Source organism: Microcaecilia unicolor, chromosome 7, assembly GCF_901765095.1.
Source record: "Microcaecilia unicolor chromosome 7, aMicUni1.1, whole genome shotgun sequence".
NCBI classification, from domain to species: domain Eukaryota; kingdom Metazoa; phylum Chordata; class Amphibia; order Gymnophiona; family Siphonopidae; genus Microcaecilia; species Microcaecilia unicolor.
In genome coordinates, this window is record NC_044037.1 from 297,872,137 (window position 1) to 297,887,910 (window position 15,774).

Consider the following 15,774-nt stretch of genomic DNA (forward strand, 5'->3'; position numbering starts at 1 on the left):
GAACCAACTGAAAGTAACAGGATAGATCATAAGGAATGCCAAGCCAAATGCAAAGCGGAGATAAGGAGGGCAAAAAAGGACTTTGAGAAGAAATTAGCGTTGGAAGCAAAAATACATAGTAAAAATTTTTTTTAGATACATTAAAAGCAGGAAACCGGCCAAAGAGTCGGTTGGGCCGCTGGACGAAAATGGTGTTAAAGGGGCGATCAAGGAGGACAAAGCCGTAGCGGAGAAATTAAATGAATTCTTTGCTTCGGTCTTCACCGAGGAGGATTTGGGGGGGACACCGGTGCCGGAAAGAATATTTGAAGCGGGGGAGTCGGAGAAACTAAACAAATTCTCTGTAACCTTGGAGGATGTAATGGGTCAGTTCAGCAAGCTGAAGAGTAGTAAATCACCGGGACCTGATGGTATTCATCCCAGAGTATTAATAGAACTAAAAAATGAACTTGCGGAGCTACTGTTAGAAATATGCAATCTGTCCCTAAAATCGAGTGTAGTACCGGAAGACTGGAGGGTAGCCAATGTTACTCCGATTTTTAAGAAGGGTTCCAGAGGAGATCCGGGAAATTATAGACCGGTGGGTCTGACGTCGGTGCCGGGCAAGATGGTGGAGGCTATTATTAAGAATAAAATTGCAGAGCATATACAAAAACATGGACTGATGAGACAAAGTCAGCACGGATTTAGTGAAGGGAAGTCTTGCCTCACCAATCTAATGCATTTTTTTGAGGGGGTAAGCAAACATGTGGACAATGGGGAGCCGGTTGATATTGTATATCTGGTTTTTCGGAAGCGTTTGACAAAGTGCCGCACGAAAGACTCCTGAAGAAATTGCAGAGTCATGGAATCGGAGGTAGGGTATTATTATGGATTAAGAACTGGTTGAAAGATAGGAAGCAGAGAGTAGGATTGCGTGGCCAGTATTCTCAGTGGAGGAGGGTAGTTAGTGGGGTCCCGCAGGGGTCTGTGCTGGGTCCGTTGCTTTTTAATGTATTTATAAATGACCTAGAGATGGGAATAACTAGTGAGGTAATTAAATTCGCCGATGACACAAAATTATTCAGGGTCGTCAAGTCGCAGGAGGAATGTGAACGATTACAGGAGGACCTTGCGAGACTGGGAGAATGGGCGTGCAAGTGGCAGATGAAGTTCAATGTTGACAAGTGCAAAGTGATGCATGTGGGTAAGAGGAACCCGAATTATAGCTACGTCTTGCAAGGTTCCGCGTTAGGAGTTACGGATCAAGAAAGGGATCTGGGTGTCGTCGTCGATGATACGCTGAAACCTTCTGCTCAGTGTGCTGCTGCGGCTAGGAAAGCGAATAGAATGTTGGGTGTTATTAGGAAGGGTATGGAGTCCAGGTGTGCGGATGTTATAATGCCGTTGTATCGCTCCATGGTGCGACCGCACCTGGAGTATTGTGTTCAGTACTGGTCTCCGTATCTCAAAAAAGATATAGTAGAATTGGAAAAGGTACAGCGAAGGGCGACGAAAATGATAGTGGGGATGGGACGACTTTCCTATGAAGAGAGGCTGAGAAGGCTAGGGCTTTTCAGCTTGGAGAAGAGACGGCTGAGGGGAGATATGATAGAAGTGTATAAAATAATGAGTGGAATGGATCGGGTGGATGTGAAGCGACTGTTCACGCTATCCAAAAATACTAGGACTAGAGGGCATGAGTTGAAGCTACAGTGTGGTAAATTTAAAACGAATCGGAGAAAATTTTTCTTCACCCAACGTGTAATTAGACTCTGGAATTCGTTGCCGGAGAACGTGGTACGGGCGGTTAGCTTGACGGAGTTTAAAAAGGGGTTAGATAGATTCCTAAAGGACAAGTCCATAGACCGCTATTAAATGGACTTGGAAAAATTCCGCATTTTTAGGTATAACTTGTCTGGAATGTTTTTACGTTTAGGGAGCGTGCCAGGTGCCCTTGACCTGGATTGGCCACTGTCGGTGACAGGATGCTGGGCTAGATGGACCTTTGGTCTTTCCCAGTATGGCACTACTTATGTACTTATGTGTTTTGACATGATGGATCATCAATAAAAATTGTTAAATATAGAGTACAGATAATAAAACCCAGAATTCAATGTGATTTCCTGTGTTTCTTTAAGTCTCCAAATAAAAGACTAACCAAAATTAATCAACAACAAAATAGTGGGGGTTTGAAGGGCATAAGGAATACCACTGAAGCTACACGAATTCTTCCGATATTGAACTTTTCCTGAAAATAACACACTGCTTACCCCTGGCATATATTCCATAAAAATGGAGAGGGTTCTTTCTTGGGAATCTTTCAGGCAGCCATAATACTGAACAATTCTTTCATGCAGCAGATTTTTCAGCAGCTGAATCTCACACTCAAGGGCATTTACTTCCTGAAAACCAGAAAAAAACACAATCACTATCTAGCTATAGCAGCCACAAGATTCATCCAGTGTCCAAGGCTTTTTGGCTTTTCCCTAAACAGTACTATACAAACATAACACATATAACTGATATTTAAGTAACTAACTCGTGCTTTTAATTACTTTCTTATACTTTGCAATTAAATGCAACCACTTACAACTCATTCGTTCTTTTGGAAGGTGGTAACAAGTCTGAAGACAAGAATCATTTTTCTTTAAAAAAAAGTGTTATCACAAAGAAAGAAATGCCAGCTATGCAATAGCAACATCCACTAGCCAGTTTTACAGTCCACGATAGCTGGGCTATGAAAAGAGCTGTGGCTTAATGGCCCCAATATAGGACTGTCTTTTCAAAGACCGAATCAATGAATGGGGTCAGGGGTCGGGAGGATAGAAAATAGGGGGAGAATGTAGTTGTGAATAAAGACACACGGTGTCATAATCCAGTACAGGCCAGTTCCAACTGAGCTGGAAACCTAGAGGAGGAGGAGGAGGAAACTATTAGGATAGAATACTCTATATTAGAGATTTTAAGTAAATTGTGGAATAAAGTTGATAATCTAAGTACACTAGTAAAAAAGGCCCATTCCTGTCAGAAATGAAAAGGGCGCTAGCAAGGTTTTCCTCGGCGTGTATGTTTGAGAGAGAGTGTGTGTGAGAGATGGAGTGTGTGATAAGACAGAGAGTGTCAGAGAGAGTGTATATGAGAGACAGAGAGTGAGTGAGTGGGTGCCCCTCCCCCTCCCTTTATGGTTTGAGGCCCCTGTTCCACCCCCACCTCTCTGGTCTCAGGACCCCCCTCACCCCTCCCTCCAGCCACCCTTGTCCAGTGACCCTGCCCCCCCTGCCCAGCTACCCTCCTCTCCCCTGCTCCCCCTCCAGCCACCCATGTCTTGCGACCCTCCTCTCACCCTGTCCCCCCTGCAGCCACCCATGTCCAACGACCCTCCTCTCCCCTGCCCCCCCTGCAGGCACCCATGTCCTGCGACCCTGCTCTCTCACCTGCCCCTCCTTAATCCACCCAGGTTGTGTAACCAATTCTTCGGGGCAGGCAGGAAAGATCCCTTAATATATATTAACAGTGCAGTGTTCTGCTCTATAATGTCCTGTAAAGCATTATAGAATATTAACCGTGAGTACGTTTGATGTAATTACAATAACAGCAGCACCAAAACAATTTATGTAGGAATCTCTCCAGCAATGAAACCAATAAAAGAACAGTAGTTTGTGCTTCTTACCTTACTAGTTTCTGGGCTGTCAGGGTCAAATTGAACTTGCTTAACAGCTAGTTCTCTTCCTGTATCAGCATCATAACATAGATATACTCTGCCAAATGCACCCTGACCCAGCGGCTTGCCTAGTCTCCAGTTAGTTGGAGCTCGTGGTGCTGAAAATGTAGTTATGAGAATATCTTTATTAAGGTTGATTTTTACTGAAAATAACATACTGGAAACAATAAAAATCCCTAGGCTGAGTGTTATAAAATCTTTACCACCACCATCACTAATTCTTCTCAAGAGCAGTTTAACTTTCCAACATTATAAATATGCCCATACTATTTAACTATTAATTTTTGGATCTGTGTGTATCATACGTTAAATTATTCTTTTGCTCTAGTGTTATAAACATTTGAGAAAGTTGCCTAGTATGCATCTAGCAGAAAACAAATTTAATATTTAAAGCCATTACACCTCCAGCTAGAAAATAAATGTTCTGTACCTACATAGTCAACTGATTTGACCTTGTTTTAATTATATTTTTATTTTACATCAAGCTAGGGAAAATACCAAATTATCAAAACACCCCATTTACTTTTTACTCCTTAGAGAACACTTGAACTGGAAATGGGATAATTCATTTCTGCATTTATGTTTCAACAATTTTATTGAAATGATAACAGAACCATAAACTTGGCTTTTGACAAAGGAAATAACACATCATCTTCATATCAAGATACCCATAGCCCTTGTCAGCTTTGCTTTTCTCATTTCCCACCCCTCTCCTCTCCCCCTTCCCTCCCTTACTCACCCTGTTATATACCCCCCCCCCCCCCCCTCCCATCTTCATTTCTGCATTTAACACAGGAATGCAATCTCCAGGTATTACTCCCTTGGATTCCTTTAAGAAATATTTGTTTGAAGTTTTGAAATTTACCCCAGAAACTATTCCCCCGATAAATCGGATTTATTATATACCTAACAAGAGAACCTCAGAGAATTCTTTGGAAATGATTTGTCAAGAAAAGAAAGATTCATTAAATATATCTGAACTATTAGAAACATCATTATTAGCAGATTTAGAAAGTATGACTATTGGTTTCATTCGTATTTGAGCAAGATTTGGAAGCGGTGAAAAGGTTATCCCTCCGAAATCTGCAAACTTTGTTTTATGGCAAAAAAGTTTGGTTATTTCCAGATGTTACAGAGCAAACACAAGAAAGGAGGAAAGTGTTTCTGGCTTTAAGAATGGACACTTTGGCATTGGGGGCTTCTTTTTATATTAATTATCCATGCAACTGTGTTGTTAAGTATACTGGGATAAGATATGCTTTTTTTCTTCCAGAACAATTACGTGCCTTCATAGATTTAAAAATGGCTCACACTAGTATTACCCACAGTTGAGAATAAATGAAAAGGATGGGGTTATAGCATGTTTTGATTTTTTTTATGAAATGATTTCTTGAAGCTTATCTCCTGAATTATATATTGTAAAGGCCCCCTGGATTGTGGTCTAAAGAGTATTTACAATTTTTCTTATTTACTAATTTGATGTAAATTTTACTTTTCTGATTTTCTTATCAAGTATTATGACTTGTAAACTGATTATATACCAATAAATAAAATAATTTAAAAAAAACACAGGAATGCATGTCAATCAAGAGGTAAAATACAGACAGAACATGATCATGTCTGCCACTTTCTAGCGCTCCAATTTAAAAATGTTCAGAAAAGTGCCTTTGAAAAGCAAGTCTTCAAAGATAAAATGCCTGGCCTTAAGATTTTCTGACTTGTAAATACCATTAAAAATAGCAGTGCATGATAAAGACAAGGCTACTTAGTATTAAAATGTAAAACAATGAGCTTGTCTGAACATTTCAATATTCTCTCTTAGGTCTCAAATTTCAAATTTTCCCACCACAAAAAAAACAACAAAAACATTTTGGTTTTAATCCTTCTTTGCTTTTCTACTTATAAGTCCCTTTACAGCCACTATTAAAAAAAAGGATCATTATTCCTGCTCCACCAAAAAGATGATTATTTTCTCACATGAACAAGAAACCTACTACAAGACTTACAGCGGCTAGGTGGGCTGATGTCCATCACTGAGAGAGTGGGATTGTCTATGTCACTTCCTCTTCTCCTCATCTTGTTGTCCTCATATTCTGGTGTAAAAACACTACTTCCACTGCTTGTGCTCAGAGAGTGATCTGTGGGACTGAAATTAACTGGAGAACGAAAACTGTTCCCTTGAGTCCTTCTGGCCCTTGGAAATGTTTTACGACCTGCCAAGTGGTACAGTGAAGAAAACTAAGTTGCTACTTAATAATAAGGAAGCCAAGATACATGTCTGAAAAAAAGGGTAATACACAGGGAACGAATGACTGCTCTGACAGAAAAAATGACTTAAAAGTTAAGCAATTTCCAATTCTTAGTGTTCTGGCAAGTGAAATAACTTACTGGAATGGTTTTCTCCAAATTATAATTTATTGTATTTAAGTGATACACAAACATTATGTACTACATATTGAGTGCTCATCTGCAGAGAAACTGGCTTTAAAACCAGTACAAATATTTTAGTCACTTGTGGCTTTTAACCACACTGCCCCAAGACACATAGACCTTTGAAGCTAGTGAACAAGTCTCCTGCATCAGGTCAAGGTCAACAGTCAGCACCCTATCTGTACTGGAATCTGATTATACTCAACACACATTTTTCCCACTGTATGGCAGGTTTAATGTGGCTTACATATTGCTAAAAAGGCGGTTACAAAATTTAGATTTGTAGAAGTCTAGTACATAGTTTTGTGTCATCTGCAAATTTAATCACCTCATTTATTGTTCCATTTTCCAGACAGCACCAGTCCCAGTATAAATCCCTGTGGCACTCCATAATTCACCTTACTTCATCGAGAAAAATGGCCATTTAACTCTACTCTCTGTTTTCTGTCTAATAATCAATTCCTAATCCACAGAAGGACATTGCCTCCTATTCCATGACTTTTTAAATTTTCTTAGGAGTCTCTCATTAGGAACTTTGTCAAAAGCTTTGTGAAAATCCAGAGACAATACATCACCCAGCTCACCTTTATCTACATGCTTATTTATGCCTTCAAAGAAACGAATCAAATTGGTGAGGCAAGACTTCCCTTGGCTGAACCCATGCTCACTCTGTCCCATTAAACCATGTTTGTCTACATGTTCTGTAATTTTATTCTTTTTAATAGTTTCCACTATTTTCCCCGGCACTGCAGGCTTACAGGGTTGTAATTTCCCGGATCACCCCTGAACCCTTAAAAAAATAAATAAATAAATAAATAAAAATTAAAAATCAGCATTACATTAGTCACCCTCCAATCTTCAGGTACTATGGACAATTTTAATGGCAGGTTACAGATTACTAACAGATCAGCAATTTCTTGTTCGAGTTCTTTCAGTTCTCTGGGGTGTATGATAGATCACCTGGACCGGATGGCACTCCAACTTGTCAATATGGTTCAGTATATCTTCCAGGTTCACTGAGATTCCTTTCAGTTCCTGCGCATCATCATCCTTCAAAACTATTTCCAGTACAAGTAGATCTCTCACATCTGCTTCCGTGAATACCAAAGCAAAGAATTCATTCAATCTCTCCGCTATGGCCTTGTCCTCCCTGAGTGCCCCCTTTTGCTCCTTCATTATCTAACAGTCCCACGGATTCCCTCACAGGCTTTCTGCTTCTGATGCACCTGAAAATGGTGTTACTATGAGTTTGTCTCTCAACATAAGTTTTTCTTTATATTCTTTTTTAGCTTTATCAGTGCTTTGCATCTAGCCTGACACTACTTATGCTGATTCTTATTTTCTTCATTCGGATCCTGTTTCCATTCTTTGAAGAATACTCTTTTGGCTCTAATAGCCTCTTTCACTTCACCTTTTAACCACACTGGCTGTCATTTGCTCTTCTTTCCACCTTTGTTAATATGTGGAATACATCTGGTCTGGGCTTCCACAATGGGATTTTTAACAACGTCCACGCCTGATTTCAAGTCTCAACCTTTGCGACCGACCCTTTCAGCTTATTTTTAAACATTTTCCTCATTTTGTCATAGTCACTCGTAAATTGTCATTAAAGGAAGAAAGGCCCAAGACATTACAGGAATAATGCCATTTTTATGTGGGCATGGGCTCTTACTTTTGCCCACAGGACTACTTAAAATCCAAAGAAAATGATGAATGAGATAGAATTACCTTCTTCAGACCAACTACATAAAGTCACCCCATAATGGGGCAATGATGCGTTAGCTCCGGCTGGCAGAAGGGGATAGAAGTCAACAGAACATGCCACCAAACTGGCTATTTCCAAATACTGCATAGCACCTTTTCACCTTTTGAAAGGGCTCCCAAAAGTTGCTCTATAAAAATAAAGTAAAACTTTCTCAGGTTTACCATCATTGTAATCTTGATGATGATATGAAATATGATATCTTCGTGGATACGTCCCTCCTTTCCCAAACTTTTCAAAGACAGGAATATCATAATCTGGGGGGTGGGCGTGAGAAGAGAAATAAAAAAAAAAACAAAAGCATCATTGTTACTGTAGGTGTAATCATATTAGAAATAACTCTATACAGAAGATCTCATTTGCACTGATAGGTCAGAAATATTTATTACTCCAGAGTAAGAAAACACCAGCAAAGAAACTCAATGCTACTTGCACTGTAACAATTATACAAACTGGTTCTCAACAGGAATCAAAGTCATATTATTCAGCAGGCACAGGTATTCAGTTAATTAGGCTGCTCAACTGCTTGAAATTGCTTAGCTTAGTTTCCTAAGGGCTTGATTACTAAGTTTTTTTTCCCTTTCATTAAGAGGTTCTAAGCGAGGTATCCCATGCAGCTGAATATTGCATAATTTGAAGTCTGATAAATCATTCAATGTAACTGGACATCTCACAAAAGAACTTTAAATAAAGCAGAAGAAAAGAATTGTAAACAGATAGGCCCTGACCTCCAAAAGCCACATATTGAAGTTCAACCTGGGATGTATGCAATGGAAAGTGGGGGTCCTTTTGGATTAAAAAAAAAAAAAAAAAAAAACAGAAGACTCCTATTGTAAAACTGCTACTGTTTTTGTTTAGAGCATGTCTCAAAGTGACTTAAGCTGATGACTGCAGAAGCTGATTGTATTTGTGCTCCTGGCTCATTTAATAAAAAATGATTTAAATATAAATCTGAAGAGCGGCAAGAAGAATCACCACTTGAAGAGATGGCATGTTAAACCACTGGAAATTGTACTTCAATATCTTAGTTCAGAAGTGAATTTTATCACAACAAAGCTTCCTTTAGTATATTCTATCAAGTACCACAGTAACATAGCAAATGAGAGCAGATAAAATACTGAAGTGGCCCACCTAGTCTGCTCACTAAGGTGGTTAAGGATTCTAACTGCCACTTCCATGCAGACTGCACCCACATCTTTCTAGAAGTACAAAAAGTCAGTTATCTGCTCTGTTAAGCTGGAGCACTCAAAACTGGGTTTATATCCGCTTGCCATTTAATGATCTCTGTTTATCCCACTCGCTTTCTGAATTCCATTACCATTTTTGTCTACACCGCCTCCTTCTCCGGGAAGGTATTACAGACAACCATCAGCCTTCCTGAAAATATATTTTATGATGTCACTCCTGAAATTAAGTGACCATTATGCAGATATCTAATGTTAAAAATGGGGGATAACTCCAGGTGGAAAAGGCATTGTGTATGGGTTAGATTAAGTGAGGATGTAAGATTTGATCGTTGATTTCTCATGTTCTCAACAATGAACTAAGAAACAGATAAAAACAGAGTTCAGATTCCACATTCCCTGTTGACATTCCTTGTGACTCTGGGCAAACCACTTTATCTTCTGTTGTTTCCAGCACCCCATTAGGTTTAGAAACTCTTTTGGAAACAGACTTTTGGTACACCTTAATTCTAATAATGCTGTACACCAACTTAAGCTTCATTTGGGAAAGTGATTTAAAAAAAAAAAAATGGAAAGCAGCTCATTATACCAAAATATCAATAGCAGCCTGTTATGACTGAGCTGGAAATCTAAAGGAGAAAGATAAAGCTTCCAGACCAAATAACAGTCCAAAAAAATCCCTACTACTTTTCTCCAGTTAAATATTATTTTCAGGCTATTTTGTCCTGTTTAGTTAGCTGATGTAAGTTTCAGCCATGTTATCAATAAAATAAAGTTTTGATAAAACCCTGCATTACTTTACTAACTCATTGTGCCATTACCTGAAAATTCTTGGTGGTTATCAGGGTAACTCAGGGCTCTTGGCATCCGAGATTGGGGGTAGCTGTCTCTGGTAAGGTCAAATATATATCTGCATTATCATTACAAATCAGTGTGTAAAATGAGACAAAGTAGAAAATATTTCAACTTTAAAGCTAGGAGCATTTTGTTACTGTAAGGAAAGCCCAGGCTGAAAACACTGTGTGGCATTCCATAAAACAGGTAAACATAAGTTTAAGCATCATTCTGCACATAATGTTAACGTGGGAACTGGGATATCCAGGTAGTGAATGATACATACCTGTAGCAGGTGTTCTCCGAGGACAGCAGGCTGATTGTTCTCACGACTGGGTGACGTCTGCGGCAGCCCCCACCAACCGGAAAAAGCTTCGCGGGACGGTCGGCACGCAGGGCACGCCCACCGCGCATGCGCGGCCGTCTTCCCGCCCGTGCGCGACCGCTCCCGCCAGTTGAATGACTAGCAAAAAGATGAAACACACAACTCCAAAGGGGAGGAGGGAGGGTAGGTGAGAACAATCAGCCTGCTGTCCTCGGAGACCACCTGCTACAGGTATGTATCATTCACTTTCTCCGAGGACAAGCAGGCTGCTTGTTCTCACGACTGGGGTATCCCTAGCTCTCAGGCTCACTCAAAACAAGAACCCAGGTCAATTGAACCTCGCAACGGCGAGGGTATAACAGAAATTGACCTACGAAGAACAACTAACTGAGAGTGCAGCCTGACCAGAATAAATTCGGGTCCTGGAGGGTGGAGTTGGATTTACACCCCAAACAGATTCTGCAGCACCGACTGCCCGAACCGACTGTCGCGTCGGGTATCCTGCTGGAGGCAGTAATGTGATGTGAATGTGTGGACAGATGACCACGTCGCAGCCTTGCAAATCTCTTCAATAGTGGCTGACTTCAAGTGGGCCACTGACGCTGCCATGGCTCGAACACTATGAGCCGTGACATGACCCTCAAGAGCCAGCCCAGCCTGGGCGTAAGTGAAGGAAATGCAATCTGCTAGCTAATTGGAGATGGTGCGTTTCCCGACAGCGACCCCTAGCCTGTTAGGGTAGAAAGAAATAAACAATTGGGCGGACTGTCTGTGGGGCTGTGTCCGCTCCAAGTAGAAGGCCAATGCTCTCTTGCAGTCCAATGTGTGCAACTGACGTTCAGCAGGGCGGGTATGCGGCCTGGGGAAGAATGTTGGCAAGACAATTGACTGGTTAAGATGGAACTCCGACACCACCTTCGGCAGGAACTTTGGGTGGGTGCGGAGCACTACTCTGTTGTGATGAAATTTGGTATATGGGGCATGAGCTACTAGGGCTTGAAGCTCACTGACCCTACGAGCTGAAGTAACTGCCACCAAGAAAATGACCTTCCAGGTCAAGTACTTCAGATGGCAGGTATTCAGTGGCTCAAAAGGAGGTTTCATCAGCTGGGTGAGGACGACGTTGAGATCCCATGACACTGTAGGAGGCTTGATAGGGGGCTTTGACAAGAGCAAGCCTCTCATGAATCGAACTACTAAGGGCTCTCCAGAGATGGCTTTACCTTCCACACGATAATGGTAAGCACTAATCGCACTAAGGTGATTCCTTACTGAGTTGGTCTTGAGGCCAGACTCTGATAAGTGCAGAAGGTATTCAAGCAGGTTCTGTGCAGGACAAGAACGAGGTTCTAGGGCCTTGCTCTCACACCAAACGACAAACCTCCTCCACTTGAAAAAGTAACTCTTTTTAGTGGAATCCTTCCTAGAGGCAAGCAAGACACGGGAGACACCCTCAGACAGACCCAACGCAGCGAAGTCTACGCCCTCAACATCCAGGCCGTGAGAGCCAGGGATTGAAGGTTGGGGTGCAGCAACGCTCCGTCGTTCTGCGAGATGAGAGTCGGAAAACACTCCAATCTCCACGGTTCTTCGGAGGACAACTCCAGAAGAAGAGGAAACCAGATCTGACGAGGCCAAAAGGGCGCGATCAGAATCATGGTGCCGCGGTCTTGCTTGAGCTTCAGTAAGGTCTTCCCCACCAAAGGTATGGGAGGATAAGCATACAGGAGGCCGGTCCCCCAATGAAGGAGAAAGGCATCCGACGCTAGCCTGCCGTGTGTCTGAAGTCTGGAACAGAACAGAGGCAGCTTGTGGTTGGTCCGAGAGGCGAAAAGGTCCACCGAGGGGGTGCCCCACTCTCGGAAGATCTTGCGTACCACTCTGGAATGGAGCGACCACTCATGCGGTTGCATGACTCTGCTCAGTCTGTCGGCCAGACTGTTGTTTACGCCTGCCAGGTACGTGGCTTGGAGAAGCATGCCGAACCGGCACGCCCAACGCCACATCCCGACGGCTTCCTGACACAGGGGGCAAGATCCGGTGCCCCCCTGCTTGTTGACGTAATACATTGCAACCTGATTGTCTGTCCGAATTTGGATAATTTGGTAGGACAGCCGATCTCTGAAAGCCTTCAGTGCGTTCCAGATCGCTCGGAGCTCCAGGAGGTTGATCTGCAGATCCTTTTCCTGGAGGGACCACAGACCCTGGGTGTGAAGCCCATCGACATGAGCTCCCCACCCCAGGCGAGATGCATCCGTCGTCAGCACTTTCGTGGGCTGCGGAATTTGGAATGGACGTCCCAGGGTCAAATTGGTCCGGATGGTCCACCAGAGCAGTGAAGTGCGGCAACTGGTGGAGAGGCGGATGACATCTTCTAGATTCCCGGTGGCTTGGAACCACTGGGAAGCTAGGGTCCATTGAGCAGATCTCATGTGAAGACGAGCCATGGGAGTCACATGAACTGTGGAGGCCATATGACCCAGAAGTCTCAACATCTGCCGAGCTGTGACCTGCTGAGACGCTCTGGCCTGCGAAGCCAGGGCCAGGAGATTGGTGGCCCTTGCTTCGGGAAGGTAGGCCTGAGCCGTCTGGGCATTCAGCAGAGCTCCTATGAATTCCAGAGACTGTGTTGGCTGGAGATGGGACTTTGGGTAATTTATCACAAACCCCAGCAGCTCCAGAAGTAGAGTAGTGCACTGCATAGACCGGAGGGCTCCCGCCTTCGAGGTGTTCTTGACCAGCCAATCGTCCAGATATGGGAACACGTGCACTCCCAGCTTGCGTAGGTAGGCCGCTACCACCACGAGGCACTTTGTAAACACTCGTGGGGCAGAGGCGAGCCCAAAGGGCAGCACACAATACTGAAAGTGCCGTGCGCCCAGGCGGAATCTGAGATACTGTCTGTGAGCTGGCAGTATCGGGATGTGAGTGTATGCGTCCTTTAAATCCAGGGAACATAGCCAATCGTTTTTTCTGAATCATTGGCAGAAGGGTGCCCAAGGAAAGCATCCTGAACTTTTCTTTGACCAGGAATTTGTTCAGGCCTCTCAGGTCTAGGATGGGACGCATCCCCCCTGTTTTCTTTTCCACAAGGAAGTACCTGGAATAGAATCCCTGCCCTTCCTGCCCGGGTGGTACGGGCTCGACCGCATTGGCGCTGAGAAGGGCGGAGAGTTCCTCTGCAAGTACCTGCTTGTGATGGGAGCTGAAAGATTGAGCTCCCGGAGGACAATTTGGTGGCAGGGAGGCCAAATTCAGGGCGTATCCGCACCGCACTATTTGGAGAACCCACTGGTCGGAGGTTATGAGAGGCCACCTTTGGTGAAAAAATCTTAACCTCCCCCCGACCGGCAGATCGTCCGGTACGGACACTTTGAGGGCGGCTATGTTCCCGTGGATCCAGTCAAAAGCCCGTCCCCGGCTTTTGCTGTGGAGGCGCAGGGGGCTGCTTAGGCGCACGCTGTTGACGAGAACGAGCGCGCTGGGGCTGTCCCTGTGCCTGACGAGGCCTTCGGGCCGGCTGGTTGTACCTACGCTTTGCAAAAGAATAGGGTGCAGCCTGCCGGGCCCGGGAAAAACGTCCACCTGCTGAGGTGGATGCTGAAGGCGCCCGGTGGGAGAGCTTGTCGAGGGCGGTTTCCCGCTGATGCAGTTGGTCCACCAGCTGCTCGACCTTCTCACCAAAAATGTTATCCCCCCGGCAAGGGACGTCGGCCAGTCTCTGCTGGGTGCGGTTGTCCAGGTCAGAGGCACGCAGCCATGAGAGCCTGCGCATCACTATACCTTGGGCCGCAGCACGAGATGCCACGTCACAGGTGTCATAGATACCCCTGGACAGGAACTTTCTGCACGCCTTCAGCAGCCTGACCACCTCCTGATAAGGCCTGGACTGCTCCGGCGGGAGCTTATCGACCAGGTCCGCCAGTTGCTGCACATTGGTCCGCATGTGGATGCTCATATAGAGCAGGTATGACTGGATGTGGGTCACGAGCATGGAGGATTGGTAGGCCTTCCTCCCAAACGAGTCCAGAGTGTGAGACTCCCGCCCCGGGGGCGCCGAGGCGGTATCCCTCGAACTCCGTGCCCTCTTGAGAGCAGAATCCACGACCGCCGAGTCATGGGGCAGTTGGGGCCGCATTAACTCTGGGTCAGAGTGGATCCTGTACTGGGACTCTGCTTTCTTGGGAATGGTGGGGTTAGTTAACGGTCGCACCCAGTTCCGAAGCAGTGTCTCCTTGAGGACATTGTGCATCGGTACCGTGGAGGACTCTCTAGGTGGTGATGGATAGTCGAGGACCTCGAGCATCTCGGCCCTCGGCTCTTCCACAGAGACCACGGGGAAGGGAATGCTGATAGACATATCCCGCACAAAGGAGGCAAAGGAGAGACTCTCAGGAGGTGAGAGCTTCCTCTCCGGTGAAGGCGTGGGGTCCGAGGGAAGGCCCGTAGACTCCTCTGAGGAGAAATATCTAGGGTCCTCCTCTTCCCCCCACGAGGCCTCATCCTCGGTATCGGACATAAGCTCATGTAGCTGAGTCCTGAACCGGGCCCGGCTCGACGTCGAGGCACCGAGGTCTCGGTGTCGTCGAGCGGGTGGACTCCCGCGCCGGCGGGGACGGAGCTCCCTCCATCGACGTCGACGGGGACTCCACCTGCGTAGCGGTCGAGACCGGCGCCGCAAGCGGCGGCGGTGTCGACGGCCCCGGCGCCGGGCTAGAGCTCGCCGGCGCCACAGACATCGGCGCCGAGGGCGCAAGCACCCCCGGCGCCGGCACAGCCTGGCGCATCAGCCCTTCCAGGATCCCCGGAAGGATGGCTCTGAGGCACTCGTCCAGGCCCACTGCCGGGAAAGGCGGTGGGGCCGGTAGGGGTGTCGGTGCCAGAATCTGGTGGGAGCCAGGAGACGGCACCGAAGTGCCGGGACCCTGTCGCGTCGGTACCTCCACAACCGACGGGGACCTCTCCTCTCGACGTGGACGCTTCGGCGTCGCCTCCTCTCCGATGTCCGGGTGCATCGAGGGCGACCGGTGACGACGCTTCTTATTCTTCTTGCGATGCACGTCACCGGCGCCGGGAGGCATGGAGGAGGAGGAAGACGATCCCCCTCGGTCACGAGGAACCGGGTCAGACAGGGTTCGGTCCCGTGGGCCACGGGCTGAGGGAGTGACCGGGGCCGACTGCCCACGCGGCCTCTCACCTCTACCCTCACCGGCGGGACCTGTTCTCCTGGGGTCGATGCCATCGGTGCCGATGTCTCAGGCATCGATACCGATGCCGTCGAGGTTGACGTCGAGGGGCCGGCGCAAGTTCCAAAAAGACGGTCCCGTAGAACTTGCCTCGCAACCTGAGTCCGTTTCCGGAGACCGAGACACAGGGGACACGACTTGAGATTGTGCTCCGGCCCGAGGCACTGGAGGCACCAAGCGTGGGTGTCGGTCTGCGAGATCGGCCGGCCGCACCGACCACACTTTTTAAATCCACTCGGGACCTTCGAGGACATCGACGGAAAAATCGCGTCAGCGAAGTCAAAGTCGTC

General features: G+C 45.8%; 1 protein-coding gene across 1 annotated transcript in view; it reads right to left on the bottom strand.

Annotated features, from left to right (window-relative positions):
* MAP3K2 (mitogen-activated protein kinase kinase kinase 2) overlaps nucleotides 1-15,774 on the bottom strand; it is a 98,626-nt gene that overhangs the window by 19,786 nt on the left and 63,066 nt on the right. Inside the window, exons 10-14 of the mRNA XM_030210493.1 lie at nucleotides 9,901-9,968; nucleotides 8,060-8,152; nucleotides 5,710-5,916; nucleotides 3,653-3,801; nucleotides 2,253-2,384 (exon numbers count right to left, since the gene is read on the bottom strand). Of these exons, the coding sequence (XP_030066353.1) occupies nucleotides 2,253-2,384; nucleotides 3,653-3,801; nucleotides 5,710-5,916; nucleotides 8,060-8,152; nucleotides 9,901-9,968 (649 nt within the window). The remainder of the gene's footprint in view (nucleotides 1-2,252; nucleotides 2,385-3,652; nucleotides 3,802-5,709; nucleotides 5,917-8,059; nucleotides 8,153-9,900; nucleotides 9,969-15,774) is intronic.